The 20,861-nt window shown below is 38.8% G+C and overlaps 1 protein-coding gene across 1 annotated transcript in view; it reads right to left on the reverse strand.

Annotated features, from left to right (window-relative positions):
* PRKD2 (protein kinase D2) overlaps nt 1-20,861 on the reverse strand; it is a 3,293,129-nt gene that overhangs the window by 983,870 nt on the left and 2,288,398 nt on the right. Inside the window, exon 13 of the mRNA XM_044081637.1 lies at nt 12,891-12,997. Coding sequence (XP_043937572.1) covers nt 12,891-12,997 — 107 coding nt within the window. The remainder of the gene's footprint in view (nt 1-12,890; nt 12,998-20,861) is intronic.

Consider the following 20,861-nt stretch of genomic DNA (forward strand, 5'->3'; position numbering starts at 1 on the left):
TTAATCTTTGCTGACCCCCAGTGGCTGTAAAAATTACAACTGGCACACAGTGGTTTATGAAGTAAAAGGAAGCATTCAGTTCTTGTTTAAAAAGGGAGTCCGATCTAAAAATCCACATTTTTCCAAACACAGTAGATCTTCCATCCAACTTTTTTGTCTGTGTGACACTATCAGTTCCCAAAAATATAAATTGTGATGAACTGTACTAAAGCATGCTTATAACATGCATTTTTCTTATGACTGATGTGTAAATGAGATGTTTAGAAATTTTGTGTTTATACATCTGGTTTGTTTTCCCAACAAAAAGGCTTGACAAAGACATTGTGCCAAATGTATCATCCCTTCAGTCCTACATGTAACAAAGTATCTGATATTATATAAAACAGTTGTTTCTGAAGATGGAAATGTAATGTTTACAGAATATGTCTGTGTAATACCCACAAGGTCCAAATCCCAATGGCTATGTTACTTGATTTTTTTATAACTAGAAAATAACTATGAAATAGATTTAGCCTTCCTAAAAAACAGATTACATTGATCCGGTATCTCGTTCCCCCAGTATTTATTCATAACTTCTTTGATCATAAAAATATTAGACCTATAGGTCCATAACTAAAGACAGTTTGTATTTATTTTTAAAATCATGATGAGCTTTGTCCCTGTATGTTAAAATGAACTGGCCATCTACAGCATGCACCTCTTGCATAGCTTGTTTTATTACAACTGGATCATATTTTCTATAGAGAAAGCATTTAATGATACATAATCATATTACTTGTGGTCAGAACAGATCTTAGGCTTTGCCCCCCACAACCCCCTAACTATATATAACAACTCCAGGGTCGCACATTGGGGAGGGGGGCAAATCCCTGTTAAGTGCCTTGAATACTGGTTGTCAACCAAATAAGTGTTGACCAAATGAATTTTGATCAAATGGTCTGTCAATCATATGAAGTAGACCCATATATATATATATATATATATATATATATATATATATATATATATATATATATATATATATATATATATATATATATATATATATATATATATATATATGTATATATATATACATATTTTATTTATATATGCAAATGACAAACAGTATAGCTTTTGACCACTGCATACATTTTAAGTATAACCTTCACATTTTACTAAAGCCAGCTTGTCATGCACATTTGCAACTAGGCACTACAGTATTTGCAAAAGCCCTGGGGTGATTTATTTAGCTCAATGCACCTGTGTTTCTTTTTATATGGACAAGAGATTGAGATTATTTAAATAAAGACTAAGCATTTGAGTGACATCAGATGTAAATGGGAAAGAAATGCCCTTTTAAACACACAGACACACCTCTCAACTGTACAGATTTTTACAGAATGTCCAAATTTTTGCCTAATATTTTTGGTCTGCTTCTCACAAAATTGTGGGTTTTTTTGGCAAATCATAGATGATTAAAGTCAGAAAATAATGACAGACATTTGAGTTTCAGACTTCATACCCTTCGGAAAATTAATGCTAATGCAAAACCTGTTATTCTATCAATTTTTAAAGTTTATAAGAGCAATATTTAAAAAGTGTCCCTATTTTTGGGCCTTTGATGGCTTTGTCCAGATTTCTAGCTCTAAGAGGTTGAGAGGTATGACACACACATGAGCATCTGTATTCTATGTTTGTCTTTATAACAACTCAAATGACTGTTCACTGGCCTTGCCAGAGTTGGTTGGTTCTATACATTTCATACCACATCAAAAGTGGATTATCAGTACTGCAGTCATCTTCATTCCAGGGTTAAATGATTCTTAATTAGCTTTTGCTACATTTAGTTATGTGGCCAGTAGATGATTCATTCTTAACTTAATCTCCTTTAATGCCTTAGTTTGTGTCCATAGTGCAGTAATGGATGTTGTTTGTCCATAAATTTGCTTCATAATAAAGGTACTGATTTTCTGATTTTGAGAAGTATACATAAAAAGGTAATGTCTGCAGTTATGTGTTGGTGCAAGAATATTTAAAGATGTACTTGAGGAATACCAACTCTGAAGCGTCCTACAGGCTGAAGAAAACTAGTCTGTTATATTACACACCTGACAGTAAACACTCAGCTTCTTCACCTTTGTATTGGCTTTCATCATTTGAATTTGGTTGCAATAAGTGTTGTACTGTAAAAGCAGGAAGGGGTAGTAAGACTGAAAATATATGGCCCCTTCCAGAAAACAGTGTGTGTGTGTGTGTGTGTGTGTGTGTGTGTGTGTGTGTGTGTGTGTGTGTGTGTGTGTGTGCGCGCGCTTGTATTTAAATACAACAGGTATAGTACAGACAGAGCTACTGTTGAAAAGGTAGAAATGAAAGGCATAAGGCCAATGGTATGGTGAATAAAGTTCTAGGAAGCCAGTGGTTATAGCCCCAACACTCCAGTGGTACATTCTTAAATTATTTGGGTGTTACAAACACTGGTCACAGCCCAATGCAGCACTGTTCATTTACCATGCCTTCAAGTCTGAGCACTCCATATAAACTGCTGTTGGTAGCATAATTTGTAGGGCAGTCCACAAGAGTAATATGCTAGGGTTTAGGAGGGGACAGGGTTAGGAGGGAAAAAAAAGCAGAGAGAAATATGCACTTGTTGGTAGCTCAGGTGGATGTAAAAGATCACATGGCACCTATTGAAAAGATATTGGTTCTTTAGTTAAAAAACATTATGTCGAATAATATTTACAAATTTACATAGTATACAAATTTCCATCCCTTTTCCTTACTGCAATACAATCTTAGATATCTTACTTTTTCTGTTAAACCTTCATTATCTTATTTGAACTCCACTACTTTTTCCACAATGGCCATCTAATTATTCTTAAAATTACTGTTGGTCTCCATTTACCATTAAACACGATTTTTAGTCTTTCATTCCAAACAGTCCACATAACATAAAATAATTGTTTTATTTATTTTACTAACATATCCCTTATTTTATGCCTATAATACCCATACATAGCCCTATCCATATTTATTTCATTTACTTTCTTTATATTATCAAATAAATTTTCTTTACAGTATTTCCCACAATTTTGCAACTCTTATACATTGTAAGAAACATGTTATGTAGTTTCTTCTTTAACACAATATATGCATGCATACTCTTTCATTGATTATTTACATGGCATTATTTCCCATTACTGGTAATTTATTAATCACAAATATTCCTAAAAAATCTTGATATTTTACTTGTTTACTATCACTTACCAATTTTATTTTTATCTTTTTTCAATACAAATATACCACTACATAAATCTTTATATATAAAACGTTCATTAAACCACACATTCATAACTTTTAAGCATTTTTTGCCTATCCATAAAATTCTTATAAAATTGGTATCCTATTCTATCTGATCCTGAAAATAAGGATACTTAACCATGTTAATGTACAGTATCTAATTCATATGAATAAATCTCATTTTTCCAATTCTTTATTTTCTGTCATTTTTTAACATGCTATTCTTTTGTTTGTACTTTTTTCCTATCCTGAAACATTTTCTTTACATAATTTATTATGACATTCATAGTTTGTTCCTGAGATCGTCTTACTTCTCTGTCATCTTTCATTGCTCTCATTAGACTATTTTCTTTAACTATACTACTCAAGAAAGCTGATACTTCTTTTACCCTGCAAAAATATATTAGCTTAACTAATAATTCTATGGTTTTCTCCCTATTTTTTCATAAAGGCTCTGTTCTGTTATATAATATTCCCTATTGCTCCTTTCCAAAGCCTTTAAAATGTCTATACACACTGTTCTATAATTTATATTATCTACTTTTTCTTTCATCTGACTGCCATTCTAAAAACATTTCTTTTTTCTTTCAAAGCTAGCCATCACACAGACCAGTTTTTATAGCATAGTAGTTGAAATGTGATCTTTCCATAAACACACTTTTTTTCCACTTTCATTCAATAATTTATCCCTTATTATTTTATTCCTTTTCCCAAACTAATGTACTCCTTATTTTCTTTTACTTCTATCCAGTTGGCTGAGTCATTTGACAAGTCTATTACAATCTATCTCCCATAGCTATATTTAAACCTTGTGATATAATAAAATATTAATTACTATATAATCCAAAATTTTATGAAATAAGATTTCCCTTTCTTAATGTGTAACATAAGCATACAATGCTATAACTTTATATACCTGATTATGCCATCTAATATCTATAACAGTTAATCTTCCCCATCACTGACAATGTTATGTTAAATACTTGCACTGACTTTCGACAAAGTAAAACTATGCTTGAACACAGCTGCTTTCCCAAGTTCCATGCTGTAACACCTCGCCAAAATTTCTTTGCTTGTGATCTCTCTCTCGTCACAAAACTTGTTTCTTTCAATATTATGTCAGCATCACACCTACTACACCAATTTAGAATGCCTATTCTTCTAATTATATTTTTGATACTATTTAAATTTGCTAAAAACACTCTTAAATTATGTCTATGGTGTAGCTTACCACAAATTATGTAAATTTGAAGAGTTTATCTCATTTACATTATCCATTTCCTTTCTTTTGCACTTATCCCTTTAAACTTTCTTTTTCCTATTACTCTTTTGCCAATAAATTTCTTTTTACCTTTCCCATTTCCCCAATTTAAATCCTCCTCATCATTTATTTCAGAACCTTCTTCTGCATCTCTTCCATTTCATTTTTCTCTTTAGCCTTATTGATTACCCTGATCATTTCCCTACATCCTCTATCTTTTATTGGAACAGTGTCTTCTTTTTGTATACTATCCTCTATTTTTTTCTTCATCATCCTCTCTCTAGACTACAATCCGTCCATAAATGTGCAATTTTGTTACATTTATTAATGGTTACTTTCACACTTTTTGCATCATGACCTGTTTTCCCACAAATATAAAATTTCCTCTTATCATAATTACTTATGAAATGACCATCTTTGCCTTTGGTGTACCCAATATTTTACAACACCTCTGTTACTCTCCACATTTATCATAGCAGGAATATGAACAAGTTTTTTTTTTCCATTTTCAATACAACACAACAGTCCCAACCCCCAGTCCAAAATCCTCTGTTATCATATACTTTGTTAATGTTAATAACTTCTTTACACAATTTGCTTAAATGTCTCTTTAAAGTCTCTTTTTCAACTTTAGTTTGGAATTGAACATGTATCTTCTTTATTGTTTCTCTGTGAAATGCTTTAATCATATAAGAATTCCATGCATTACAGTTTTTTTCTCATACTCCCCAAAGCACTTTCCAGAATGGAACCAGTCTCAAAAATAATGTCACAAAATGTCTCATTATAAAGAAAAATAAAAGTTCTTGCCTTCTGAGCCTTCACTCCCAATGGGACCATTAAGCTGTCCCAAATGTCATACCTGTCCATTTCTTTTTCTTCCTTGTTCTTTGCTCTCCTCTCTTCATCTCGCACCATTTTCCATTATTGTTTTTTAACAGTCTCTGCATACAATTTTTTGTCTGGTGATTTTATTTCAAAATAGATTCAGATCTCTCTAATTGAATTTTGTCCATACTTTCACCCCAAGAAACACCTTTTCCACTCTTTGGCTTGCTCTTCTTCAACAATTCACCCAAAATATCATCACGCAACCCTCCTGATTGGAGGGTTGTAATAACACATCCATCACTGTGGTGCATGTTTGCTTCCAGTGAAACAAAAATTCTGCTGAAATAGTTCTTTAGAATCTGGGATACCTTCAGACCTTGCACTAGAGTTAACCTCTGTGCTTTCTGCCATCTTGGATTTCCTTGAATGCTGTTCTCCCAGCTGCTACTGTGATAGGAACAGGACAAGTACTCTCTTAACAAGTGAGGGGAAGTTCCCCAATAGCTTGGCCAAATTTCCCCTAGAAGTATAAATACCACGCTGTCTCTCCCCTGAAAAGAAGGTACTAGCCTGGGGGACTAACCTGGTCAACAAAAGATAAATAAATACATAAAAATTTAAAAACTCACTTTCTGTTACTCACTCTTGTTCTTCATCTGTAGGGTATGACCATTAATACTGTACCACGGTTGCTTACCTTAACAAACCCCCCTTAAGCACATAACAAATATTATACTGCACAAAAAGACTGGACACAGAACAGATTATTTGGGGAACAATAGTAATGTGGTAAATAGTAATGTCCATCTTCTAAGGGCACATACTACAATGACCAAATAAAATGCTAAGATTAAAAAAATGAATATATTCACTGTTTACAGTGCTAAGTATATGCATCACTGTTTGTTATTCTAGTGTTATCTCTAACTTATTTTTTTTCTATTGTGCTAAATTTGATAATCGGTCTTTTTTATCTTGTCTTGACAACTGTATAAACTTGTAGAGCCTTTTGTTCTCGGGCTTCTGAAAAGGGGGCTCCCATGCTCTAGTCAGACTTTTCCAGTAATCAAATGGTAATAAATAAATACATAAATCAATAAATAATGGAGGGAAGGAGGGACAATCTTACAGTTTACATTTAAGTATAATAATGAGTTAAAAAAATCATCATGATTTTGTGGAATCTGCTGCACTTAACTATGCCTTTACTTGTGGGCATATATGAGCAGATCACCTGCAAGATGTGCAATGACAGGATATGCAATGCTAAAACTCTTGGATGGCATTTTCAGTTCTCAGGTTTATGCTTTATTTCTACGGCTCTAATTTATGGCTATAGCCTAGTAATACATGCATAAAGTATTGCAATTTCAACTCTGGTTCACTTTTTGTGAGGCTGGAGGATGACTGGTTCAGAATAAATTATTTTATTAAAGAAATGGGTGCCACTGACGTCTGTCAGTTTAATGGGCTGCATATGTTTAATGGGCTGCATATGTTTAGGTCACATGTTGTGCTCTCATCATACATAATTCAACTATAAAATATACAAAGCAGAACAACTCAATGCAAATCCTCATCCACAAATTCAGCCTTGTACTTTGCTAATCATCTGCCTATACAAGGTTACTTACTACTGTTATTAAGTAGAAAGTAACCAGCAAATTGGGTGGTGTGGTAGAAGATACATTATCTGATGGCAGCTGACACAGAAGGTGAAACGTGTGTGAGGGAGGATCTGTTTGGTAAACTGTGATGCAGCTAAATGCTTAAAAAAACAGCATGGATGCAACCTACACATCCATTAAAAGTAACTCAGTACAAACAGAAAAATGTAACCAGCAAATTCATTATATTTTATGCAATACTCACTATCCATTATGCTTTTAAGCAAACTGGCAAATCCATCTCCATGTAAATGAAAGTTATGTACTTACCATAACATTAGATCCATGTTGTCTGATTTTCATCCTGTTCAAATATATTGAGTGTCAGATCCAACCAGATCCAACTTCGGCACTGATTCTGAAGCTTCTTTGGATCCAGAGCTGACTTCTCCCCTATCCATAATTCCCTGGACTCCTCCCCTATCCATAATTCCCTGGACTCCACTTTAGTTGCTCAGATAAGACAGTCCAAACTATTGAGGAATAATGGGTACAGTCTCACATGACTGTGCACAGAGAAGAATTAAAAAGTCCACTCAAACATCTCAAAGCCAAAAGCAACAATCAGGAAGGGGGCAGAAGGGAGGGTAAGTACATAACTTTCATATAAAATGTTGTCTATTTTTGTCTATTTCAAACATATGGGACAGAATCCCAAGCTGTCAATCTGGCAGGTATCAAGGAAGGACATTTTTGAGTATGGTAGAACCAAACGAGGAATGTGATCTAGATTAAGCATCCAGTTTACAGTGAGAAATAAAAGTGTGCACCATAGACCAAGTGGCCGCAACACAAATGTCATCAATGGATTCTCCTCTATTAAAGGCTGTTGAAGCAAAAACTGCCCTAGTTGAATAAGCCTCAGTTTACCTAGTAAGGGTAAATACTTCTTATGACAGACAAAGGAGATAAAATCTGACAGCCATCTAGACAAAGCAACCTTTGCTACTGCGTTCTCAAACTTTGGCTTCAAAAACTAAATGAACAATTGACTGCCTCTTCTGAATTGTTTTGTTCTGTGAATGAAGAATATGAGCTGCCTGTGAACATCTAACATATGCAACAAGTATTCTCCTTTGCTTGAATATCTGTGGGAAAATACTGGCAAGTTTATGAATTGACTTAGGTTTACTTTAGATGCCACCTTAGGAATAAAGGATGCATCAGTTCTAAAGGAAAATCTTTCCTTGTGAAATGCTAGATACAGAGACTCACATGAGACAGACTGTAACTCCAAGATTCATCTGGCTAATGTTACTGCCACTAGGAAAATTGTTTTCATATAACAAATTTTAGATCTGCTATGGTCGCAGGTTCAAAGGGAGAATGAATCAGAGCTTGCAGCAGTACGGTGATGTCCCATGGAGGGGTTGAGTCTCTAATGGGAGGTCTTAGTAGAAAGGTACCTTTCAAATAAGCTTTTGGAGTGTCTATGCCAACATGAAAATCTGAAGTAGCCATCTTCTGTACCTTAATGGTGACAAAGCTGGAACCCTTTTCAAAGAGTTCAGAAAAAAAATCTAGTATAGATGGAACAGCTGCTGAAAAAGGGTCCAGATCTTTAGAGAAGAGCCAAATAGAGAATCTCTTCCATTTACACTGGTAATTTTCTCTACTGGATGGTTTCTGTGAAGCAGAAAGAATACTGACTACTGCAGGAGGAAGCTTGGTATATCTTGCTATGCTCAAAATTGGAGGAACCCTGCAGTTAATTTCATGGACTTCTGGTCTAGAGGAGGCAGTCCTGATGGACAAGTCAGTAGGTTTGGATAGTGATCCAACATCCAAGGGGAGATGTTCTAGTAGTAGGCATGGGAACCACTGATATCCCTGGCCTTGCACTGTCTTGCTTTCTATATGAATTTATTCATTACGGGTAAAGGAAACACCCTACCACCACCATGTTGTCTGTATGGAAATCACACATTTAGGAAGCAGTCCTGGAATGCCTGCAATACTAGGAGGACTGCCCTCAATTCCAAGGCATTGATGTGAAGATTGACCTCCAGAGATGACCATGGACTTTGGACCATTCTTCTTTTGAGTGCCCACCCACCCTAGAATGGAAGCATCTGTGTTTACTATTGCTATCAGTGAGTCTGACTAGAAAGGGCAATCCTTGGTTACAGTCGGGGATGTTAACTACTAAGCAATGTGGTGTTTGCAGACCTGAGTAATTTGAATCTTTGAATGCAAAGGGTGAATGGGCTGAGACCAATGTACTGCTAAAGTCCATGCAGCACTCTCATGCAGTATCTGGCTAGAGGAATTAATAGAATTGTGGATGCCATGAGGCCTAAAAAGACATAGAACTAACCTTGCTGATGTTGATGGGTAATGTAATACTTTCTATGGCTGCAAGGCAAAGTGAAAATAACTGGACTGGGGAAAATGACTATCTACAGGCTGTTATCTAAGTGACATCCTATAAACTCTATACTCTGTGTTGGAGTCGGTCAACATTTTGGTAGATTCACAGTTATTCTTAAGTCCAGTAACAAAGAGAGCACCTGGATCCAGGTGACAGACAGTAGATGCTCTGAGGTTGCAGTTAGAAGCCAATCATTTAGGTATGGGAAGACGTGGATCCCCAGCAGACACAGGTGCACTGCTACAACTGCCATGACCTTGGTGAACACCCTGAGAGATGTGGTGAGATCAACAGGCAGTAACTGGAATTTGCAGTGATTAGCTTACAGCTGGAAGTGGAGAAATCTCATGACAGTAGGTCTCCTGGACATGTTTTTGGAGCACATGCGATTGTCCTTTCTCAACAGAGGTAAAATGGACTGAACTGAAACCATCCAGAATTTTGTCTGTTTCAGAAACTGGTTTCGGTGACTGAGATCCAAAATGGGACTGAGGTTCCCCATTTTCTTTGCTACTAAAAAGAACATTGAATAGACTACAGACTCTAACTGGCCATGGGGGACTGGTTGGATGACTCTTTCTCTAGCCACTTTAAAATTTCTATGGTTGCAAAGTCCCACTGACTGGGTGGACATCAGGGACTTTCTTCTTTTTTTGAGATGGAAAGGAAAAGAGAACTGAATATCTTCTGGATATTACTTGCAGCACCCAGGAATTTGAAGTTATTCTGTACCAGGCTTGAGGGTGCAAAGAAAGGCATCCCCAAATGTCTCCAAAGTGCAGCATTTGAGCAAACGTTCAGGAGCACTGATAAGCTTTTTCAGTAAAATGACCACACAATCTCCTGGCTATACAGTCCACCTTTGCCTCTAGGGCATCATCCATTAGAATCCTACCACAGGGAGGTCTGTCATTTGGGGAATAGTGGTAAGAACTCTGCGATTTACAGAACCACATCTTCCCTGCTCGCTGGTTCCTTGAGAAAGTTCTTTGTGTGGTTGAGAAGTGGACTGCCACTACAGAGTTGTCTTACTATCCTGTTGACTCCTGGTGAGTGTGTCTTTAACCTTAGGTCCAGATAAAGTTGAGCCATCATACGGCATTCACAAAGGATGGCTTAAAGCCCTTCCTAAAGTCACAAGGATGCATCCAGGCATAGTAATGCCGGTGCCTGCTGCCTGGCCATGCCATCAGCTGCACTGGAAAAGCAAGCACATGGCCACATTCCAGGTGGATTGTAGGATGGAAAGCACAGCCAATACCTGTGACAGGGATTTGGTGATCGCTTTGGTAAAGTCTCTCTGGAATCTGGTTAGGTGAGCCAATTAATTCAGTGATCTAAGGGCGATCATCACTGATGTGTAGAGCCACTTCCTAAACCTGTCCATCCCCATAAAGTCTCTGTAAAGAGGAGGAACAGATGAACTCTCTACTGATAGTTCCTTTCTAGTGGTTGCTACCACCTTAGCATTCACTGGTGGACCCTTACTCTACTGTTTCATATCAGTAATGCAGCCAGCATGTGATCTGTTTATTTTTGGGGAATAGATTCTACCACATCAGGGTCCTTCTATGTCTGTTGAGCTATAAACTTGATAAGGGGATCAAAAAAGTGGCACTACCTAGGACGATGTTTGTCGGGAATGAAAGAATTCCAAGCACACAGACTCATTAGGTGAAGGGTCTTGGGAGAACCAACCCCGTTCTCTGCTTCATCAATTTGAGAATATCACCAGAATTGACGCCTTCAGAGATGGAGCATGGGGAACCTTCCCCTTCCTCTAAGTCAGTGTCTTCAGTGAATGACTCTAGAGAAGAGTCTAAAGCGCTTCCATTCGCATATCCACTTTCTGTGAACACCTTCTAGGGGAGCAACAGTAGGGTCTGAATCAGACAGGTTACTGACAAAGCAGATCCTCAGAAATCCTTATGACTGTCTGTCCCTGTCCAACAAGACAATGAGGAGAGGAAGTAGAACCTGGCTATGGTTTGGGCAGAGCCATAATGGATGGAGACATCATCTCTTTGGAGCTTGCCAAAATCCTTTCAAAAGCTTCAATGGCAGAATCCGCCACAGGCACTGAGGAAACCCTCTAAACTGAGGAACCCTTGGCACCGATGACTTCTAGCCCTGAAGCCAATCTCAGATCTGAGCTATTCACAGCAAAAGCACCAAGACATGTAGGCATACATGGCTCCAAGAACCTCTGTGTTGACTTGGCACCCTAAAACTCTGCACCAAAGCTTCTGCTCAGAGCCTCTTCTCAATCTGATGGCATTGGTGTTGAAAGAGGTAGGGAAGCAGTCAGCTTCAAAGTTGTCTGCAGCTCTGGTGCTAGCAAAGATGCTCCTGTTCTAGTCAGATCCAATAACACCTGGCCCCAAAGAATGGATTAGTACAGATTCAAGAAGTGGGGGGAGAGGTACGATGGCCAGTACTCGCTACCTACCTAGACGATGGTACTGGGACAACTGCAACCTGTCTTCAAAAACTTCCTCATCATCCTATAGACATCCAGCTCACTAAGACTTTGAGATGAAAGAGTGAATGATGCCATTGATGGTCATCTAGAGTATCTCCTTTCCTGGAGAACAAGGGAGTGAAATCTGGAACTCACCGAGCCTAGTGAGTATTTAGCTCATGGTGATGGAGATTGGACCTGAGGAGCTGTTGGATTTGATCTTTGAGCAGATTTAGTGCAGGGCTCTAGTGAAGCTGTCAGCTCCAGACAGAGATTTTTGGCAGTGTTGACTGGAGATTTGCTTTTTACTTTCTTCTTCTTAACTTATCCATGCCCACCTCTATCTCTTTTCCTTACCTTTAGATTTAGGCCAGTCTTTCTTGGACAGGGACATAGAAGAGTTTAAAGAGTAGCCCCAGTCTGTGGTGGAAGTAGACCCTTAGGAACTAGCTTGTCCGTTCTAGTCTGAAGTGCCCTGGCAATAAAGGTGGCACAGGACTGGCAGTCTACATCCAAATGTGCAGTGCCCAAACAATACCCACAGGGACTGTGGATCCTGGAGTGGCAGTGTATGCCTACACTCTGAATACTTTTTAAATCTTGAGAATTCAGACATGGCAAAGACCATGGAACATCCTAAAAGGAAGAAGTGAAGATTGCACCAAAAATGCACACAGTTGCAGTAACACTCTTTAGTCTCTACTGGGGGATGCATGGCCCTGGCAAGGTTGATATCCTATGTCTTTCGAAGGAGAGCTGGCAATAGTCACTCAGTCCCCTCCACAAACTCATTTACTGACTGGACCTGCTGCACAATCCTGCATCTCAAGTCACAGTCAGGGTTCCATCTCTCAGTACTGTATTGAGCTTGTTAATTTAAATTGATAACGCTGTTCCAGGGACATTACTACTGAAATCATGTAAGAAAAGTACCAGATTGTTGAGTCCCATGTTACAAGGAAGAAATGTTCAACAATTATTTTGTCAAATACTTTGAAAGGAATCACTGCAATACTGCACCTGTAAGATGGCTACTTCATTGCGCAACTGACTCTCTTGCTTTGTTGGAAACCTCAGTTTGTCAATTACTTTCACAGCAACATCTCGTCCAGTTTTTCGATGTTTACCTTTAGAAAAAAAGAGAAGGGGAAAGTAAATTATCTGCATTACGGTTTCCTACCAGTGCAATGAGTGATGTCAGTGATATATGCTGGATGACTGGAACAACCCTGTCTCACTGGGCTAGTGCTATACTTCATCACTGAGCTTCCCAAACAATTATGAGATTGACAATAGCATAGCAAGAGGAAGATCACACACAATCTTTTTTTTTTCTTATTTTATTCCTGAGAAAGTCTGCAAATACAACATAAGCTTACTGTATATGTTCACCCCTTACCTAATTCTAGTACACTGAAACAGTTTTTTAACAGGACAGGGATAAGCAGTGAGACCCAGAAATTCTTTTGTCTGACAAAAGTAGCATTCAAACATTTACATTAAAGTTATGGACAGAAAATGAAAAAAAATGTAATCGCATTTTATCGTTCTTTGTAATACTGATGCCCATGCAAGAAGCAAGACTGTCAACGGGATATCTTTTCTGCTTCAAACTGACATGGTAGGTGAAATGATAGTTCTGTGTTGTCTGCTTCAATCTTTCCTTTAACAGATGGGTCTTCAGATCTGGCATCAGATCCTTCTTCACCCAATCAAGACTTTGTATCCCAAGTTCAGGCTCCTCCCCTTAGCTAGAACACTCTATTAAACCCAACATTACCTCAGAACGATTTTGGCCACGAAAACAGACAAGCTCATACAGTAACAACTACAACAGTAATGCTATAAATAAAGGATGATTCAATAGATTTAGAATGATCAGAAACAGACTCTTGTCAAACTAGGATGAAGGAACAAGTTCCCTAATCAGACGGGATAGGTGGGAGAGATCAGGAAGGATAAAGCAGACAAAACATATCTATTGCTATGGTGGGTACATAACTTTCATATTTGATGTTGTCTCTTTCATTTGCTCCTCAATGTATGGGACAGAGTTCCCAGCTAATATAAGCCTTGGGTGGATTCATGGAAGGATACTCTGAAGGACAGCTGAACCAAAGGCTACCTTGCCTCTGGAAAGTAAATGCAATTTATAATGGGATATGAAGGTAAGAGCATTAGACCAAGTGGTGGCAACACAAAAGACATCAATAAATACCCTGGAAAAGAAGGCATTAGAGATTGCCACAGATTTAGATAGAGATGCAAGCAGACAACCACCTCCATAATGTGACTTTAGAAACTTCGTTATTCTGCTGAAAAGGACATAGAAAGTTGATCAGACTTCCTGAATTAATTTGTACAGTGGAGCTGTCTATCAACATCCAATAAGTGTTGCATTTTTTCTCCTTTGTTAGAAAATTTAGGAAGAAAACTGGCATATTACTGTTTTGACTTAAAATTTGTTTCAGTAGTTACAGTTGCTAAAAAGGAAGGACTGATTCAAAGGGAAACTCTTGTCCTAACAAAAAATAATGAAAAGAGGTTTATATGAAAGAGCTTGGAGTTCTAATACCCTTTTTTGTAAAATTAATTGCCATTATAAATAACATTCTCCATGTCAGGAACTGAAGGCTACCTTGGCTGCAGGCTCAAATGGTGGTTGAGTCAGTGCCTGAAACAGAACCATAATGTCCCAAATAAGAGTACAATATCTCAGGTGAGGCCTGTGAAGAAAGGCACTCCTCAAAAAGGCATTACATAATTTGAGAGAGGCAATGGGAGACTCATTCTCTCCAATATGGAAACTGGAAATAACTGACAAATGGACTTCGATAGTGGTACTATTCAGAAAAAGAATGACTAGAAAGTGTAAGACCACTAGAAGATGTACTGAAAAATGGTCTAATTTCTTTCAGTACCCCAGACAGAGAACTTTTTTCATTTGCTTTTGTAGACCTTCCCAGTAGACAGTCTCTGGGAAGAATGAAGAATATGGATAACTTGGGAAGAAAACCTGGACTGAATAGCCATAACTGGAAGTGGAGAAACCAGTAGTTAATTTGAATGCTTGAGTGTCTGGAAAGTGCAGGCCAGTTGGGTTAGAAATGATATAAGGGCTGAGGTCCATCAGGGTGTTTCAGATGAGGTCACAGACAGGGAAACCAAACTTGTCAAGGCCAAAAGGGAGCAAGGAGGATCACCGTGACCTTCCAATCTAATGATTTTTTTTTAAACACCTTTTACAGAATTATCATTTGTGACACAGGTAAATTTACATTTATATTCTGAATACATTTTTTTAATGAAAGGGGTTGCAGGGCATAAAGGAGACTGGTGAATCACAGTGTCCCAGGGTGACTTGCCCTCTGGGGGAGATCACTGTAAAGAACCTGCTGCATATGGTGTTTTGGGAAGAAGCAAAAAGATCATAGCACAATTGGCCCCAGTGGCAGAAAATTTGTTCTGCCATCTATTGATGGAGAGGCCACTTGTAAAGCAGGAGGATGGATCTGCTCAAACTGTCCACTAGTACACTGGACTTCCCTTGAATGTATGTTGCTAGAAGAAAATTATTTGAATACATCACCTACTGCCAAGCCCTGATGGCTTCTCAACATAATGGATAAGAATGGGTTCCCTTTTATTTTATTTATTTATTTATTTAAATTTGTGACCCGGGTCCATTTTCGAAAAGCTCCACAGTAAAATAAACAGACAGTAGTTACATTGGATTACATAGCGATTAACAATTTAACATAGCAATTACAACATATTTACAGATGAAGAACATAGTACATCAGTAGACAGCTAGAATCTTTATCTGTGAAGTACATAACAGACATTAACAAATGTTACAATGAGAAGTTCCTCTGTATATTAAGTACTAGGCTTATGAGCATCTGAGCTTGCTATAATCAAGGCAGTTAGTTGAGTGGAGAGAAAGGTAGTGGTTGGATGGGGTGTATGATATTAGAGTGGGAGTTGCAAGGGCATAGCCAGCATGTTTTTAGGTGCGCTTTTAGTAAAGTTTTGAAGTGGCTGCATGATGGTATGGAGGTAATTGTGGGTGGGAGTGAGTTCCATAATTTGGCTATGGTGCAAGAGAATAGTGCTTCACCAGCAGAGTTATTGGCTTTAGTGATCTGCAAGTGATTTTTGTTGCTGGATCTTAGTGGTCAGGAGGTGCGATAGGGTTGGAGTAGATTCTGGAGGGATGGGACATTTAGTGGATGGTTTACTAGTTTGTGGGCAAGTGAGAGTTGATACCACTGAAGGAGGTGAGGGAGTTCAAGTCAGCCCAGTTCAGCAAGTGAGAGACAGTGGTGACTACGGTAGGAAGCCCCTGTGGCGAATTTGGCGATTTTGTTGTAGCAGGTATCTAACTTGTTTAGGTCACATTGCCTTAGGTTGGTATATATTGGAGAGGCATAAAGTAAGGTGGAGATAAGGTGGGAATTTACTATTGAAATCTTTGCTGCTTTGGTGAGAAATTGCTTATTTCTGTATAACGCCCTAGTTTTTGTGGACTTTTTTATGGTCATGGATATGTGAATGTCAAATTTTAGTTTATTGTCTATTTCCACTCCTAGCAATTTGGTGTATTCAGTTGGGTATATAGTGGTGTTGTCTTTTGTGATGTTAAAGTGAGAGTTATGAGTAGTTTAGTTTTGTTTGGGTTGAGTATTAACTGGGCATCGGATAACCATGTTTCAACAGAGAAAAAGGCTTCCTGTGTGACTTTTTGCAGTTTGGGTAGGGACTGGGCTGAGCAGATGATGGTCGAGTCATCTGTGTGCCATGTTTGGCGGCAGAGGCCAGATTATTGGTGTAAACAGAGAAGAGTAGGGGTCCAAGGATGGATCCTTGGGGAACCCCTATTGAGACAGATAGTTGGGGAGATATGTCATTCTGCCATACAACGGATTGTTGGCGGTCAGACAGGTAACTCTGAAACCAGTTGGTGACTGATTGTGAGAAGGATAGGTTATTGAGGACAGAGATAAGTTGTTTGTGTGGGACCATGTCAAATGCTGGTCTAGGAAAGTAGCAGAGGAGAGATAGCCATTGTTTTTATGCTGAAGGATAGTGTTAGTAAAGGAGAGTAAGGCAGTGGTGGTGCTATGGTTTGGTCGGAAACCATGCTGAGTACTGGAAAGGAGGTTGTTAGTAAGTAGGTAGTCTGAGACCTGAGAGTGTATGCATCTCTCTAGTATTTTGGAGTTGGAGAGTGGAGAGAATAGAATAGCTATGGGTAATTGGTTAGTTCTGCGGAGGGTCCGCCTTTGTGGAGGGCATTATATGTGATATTTTCCACAGTGTGGGACGTAACTTTCTGACAGAGATCGGTTAATCAAGATGGATACTGGGTAGGCCAGAGCATCAGCTGCAATTTGTAGGTATTCACTTGGGAGGTTGTCTGCTGCTAATTTGGTGGGTTTAAGTTTAGTTAAGAGCTTTTTTATGTTGGAGGTAGGTACAGGAGAAAAAGAGAAGGCAGTGGGGAGATTACTAGTTGAAGGTGTGGGTTTGGAGGGGAGGGGGGCTGTGTTGTTTAGCTAGTGATAGTATGGTTTGCGTGAAATGTGTGTTGAATGAGGTAGCAATATTTTCTGAGGAGTGAGGGATGTTAGGAGGAGGGGTACTGATTTTACCTGGGTGGAGGATGGAGTTTATGGAGGACCAGAATTGTTTGGGGCTGTGTTGTGAGGAGTCTAGGGCAGACTGGTAGTATTGGAATTTGTCCTGTTTTATTAGCTTTTTGACTCTATTAGTTCTAGGAATTTCTGTCTAGCTGAGGGTTTAGTGCTCCCAGGCTTTATCCTTTTCATTTCTGACTTAGTGGTTTCTGCAGCCATGGGAGGGTTGTGCTTTGGTTCTGGAAAACTTATGGGGCATGGTAATTAAGGATGTTCAGGAAGGTAGTATTAAAAAATTCAACTGCATCATCTAGACTGAGGTACTTTAGAGGATGCCAGTTACATTATTTGAGGGATGCGATGAATGTGAGTGGGTTAAAGTTTAGTTTTTTACGTATTTGATGGTAGATGACAGGTTTAGCTTGGTATAGGTATTTTTTGAGTAGGAATGTTGGGGAGTGATCACTGAGGCTATCTGATAAGCAGCCTGTTATATATGACTGGGGGCTCTTACTGACTAGTATCCAATCCAGGGTACTGTGCTTGCTGGAGTTTTTATTTATCCTGGTTGGTGACTGGACTAGTTGGGTGAAGCCATGAAGGTGTACATGATGGGTTGGATTGTTGCCAAAACAGGATTGCCAGTCAATATTGAAATCACCTAAGATGATAGTTTCTTGGGGGAGATGGTGGGTAGACCAGCTGAGGAGGTTTTCTAGTGGAGGGATGTTTTGGCCAGGTGGGAAGTAGCATCCAATTATGTTGATGGTTTTGGTTTGGTTCATTTTGAGGTTGGTATATATTATTTCTTCATTGCCTATTTGTGGAGCTAATGATTTTAAGATCTGGATGTTTAGATGCTGTTTAAATATTATAGCTACACCACCTCCTTTTGTTGGTCTACTCTTAGTATGCCGTAACCTGTAGGGAGTATTTGCTCACTGGTAATGTGAGGTTTTAGCTAGGTTTCTGTCAGGATGACTATATCTGGGGAGTACAAGTCTATGGTGGCATGGAGTTCATGGACTTTGTTGGATATACTTCTAATATTTAGGCTTAGTAGAAGGAAGTCACTTGGATTTCTATTGGCTGTAATATGGGAGACGTTGTGGTTTCTAGTCTGATTATGAGGATTGGGGTTGGAGATGGTAGGGCCAGGGTTGGGGTGGATGTCTCCACTTAGGGCTAGTTTTGATATGCATGAGATTATTAGTTTTCTCAGTTTTTGAATGTGTTTGTTTATAAGGGAAACTTTATGATTGTGCTCTGTGGGTAATAGGTATGGTGGGAGGGTTATTATATTAAGTTGTAGGGATGCTTTATGTTTGAGTAATATAGTTGGTAGAATATGTGGGGGGTGCATAGGGATGGTTCTTGAGCTGGTGGGAGGGGAGCTGAATGTGGGTGAGACATGAGTGGTGGTGTGAGTAGTAGTACAGTGGTAGTGGTTGAGTGAGGCAATGATGGAGCTTTGTTAGCATGTAAGATATGCAAGGAGAGTGTATGCAGTGAGCATAGGAAAAGTAAGCTTGTACATGTTAGTTGAGGAGGTGTGATGGTAAAGGGAAGATGGAGGAGGTAGTGTTGGGTTAGCACTGTGGTTGGCTATTGGAAAGATGGGAGGGTTTGAGTGCAATAAAGGTGGGACCACTGGGGGCAGGAGGGAATAGGGGGCAGGGTGGGGAGTGAAGCGGGTGGAGACCCTGTTAAGTTGCTCGTATGAGGGGGCTGGAAACAATCACAAAGCAAAGACAAGTATGTGTTAAGAAACAATCACAATTGACCAAGGACTGCTCTGAAACTGTAAGTCATTTCTTAATTTCTCAGCTGGAAAAACAGGATAACCTTGTATCAGTAGGCTACTGTGGTCATAGTTTAAATTAACAAACACACAGCATTGATCAGTTATGGATACTATTTGCTAACAGAAGGGAATGAGAGAAAGTGGAAGATGTGTGTGTGTGGTGGTGGGGGGGGGGGCTGCTTACAAGCCAAAGCAGAGTGCTCTCCAGGGGAAAATGAATATTGGCTCGAACAGGTAGACACATACTCAAAGTTAACTGTAGCTGTCTGTAGACAGTTCAGACCCGGACTGCGCTTTTCCTACAAGAATGTTAAAGGTGGTACCGCAGTTGAATACTTAAGAGTGGTGTTAGGTCTAGAAAAGAAGAGTACAGAAAGGAGTAAGCACTTTTGAGATGGTAAATATATATTATAAAGATTATAAAAAATACACTGAGCAAATAGCTACCGCATGCAGGACAATGACCTGAACCATCTACTTAGTATATGCAGATACTGAGCCAATTGGAAGAACATTAGAAAAAAAAAACCCAGACAGTTATGCAGTCACAAATAAAAATATAGCGAGCAGCAATCTGTCGTGGTTCTCTAATGTGATTCTATCCACTAGTAACAGCACAAATATATAGAAATAAGTTAGACACTAGTATGAGCTGTCTACACACAACACAATTACATGAATAACATTAGTGAACAAGGTGCAGCTATGCAAATAGATCATACAATACTATTATACTAAAAACAACTTGGTGCATACAAATGCTAGCATGCCATAGTAACATCCAATAATAAAGCTGACATGTTGTTAGTTTAGACAGACAGTCCTCTAGAGTACTAAAACCAGAGCACTATTATAACTGTCCTCATCTCTAGAATGTTGATATGGAGATTGGCTTCAGAGGGTGACCACATGCCATGGACTACCTTTCCCCCGGAGTGCCCCACCCACCTTAACAGGGAAGCATCTGTGGTCACAGTGGCTTTGGAATGGAGAAAAAAAATTGGTTGACCCTACAATACCATAGGGGATTCAAGCCACCAGCAAATATGAGTCCTGGAAATCTTCATCAGACAGACATACTTTGAAAGACACTGATTGGAAAACTGCACTGCTAGAGTCTAGTGTAGTAATCTCATATGGTATCCGGTGAAGGGGTATAAAGTGATGAACACTGCCATCGAATCCAGTAAATTAAGTACCATTCTCTCTGTTGGTTACTGAAATGAAAGAACAATTTGAGCATGATTGTGAAGTGTGGATAACCTCCTCTATGCAAGTTTTTCTATCTGATGAATTGTGTCCAAGTGTGCATCTATAAACTCTATTACTTGTACAGAATGGAATTTGAATTGTCCAGATTGACTGTGATACCCAAAATTGAACAGATGTGGAGCAAGGAGTCTCTTGCTTTGATAAGCAGATTTCTGGCAGGGTGAAAATGAACCAGTCATCCAGATAAAGGAAAACCCAGAAACTCTGTAGTGTGAGGTACGTTTCTACTACAGTCATGCAATTGGTGAACAGCCTGCAGGCTGTGGTGAAACCAGA

This window comes from Protopterus annectens, chromosome 1.part0, assembly GCF_019279795.1.
Source record: "Protopterus annectens isolate FY-2018-M chromosome 1.part0, PAN1.0, whole genome shotgun sequence".
In the NCBI taxonomy this organism is placed as follows: domain Eukaryota; kingdom Metazoa; phylum Chordata; order Ceratodontiformes; family Protopteridae; genus Protopterus; species Protopterus annectens.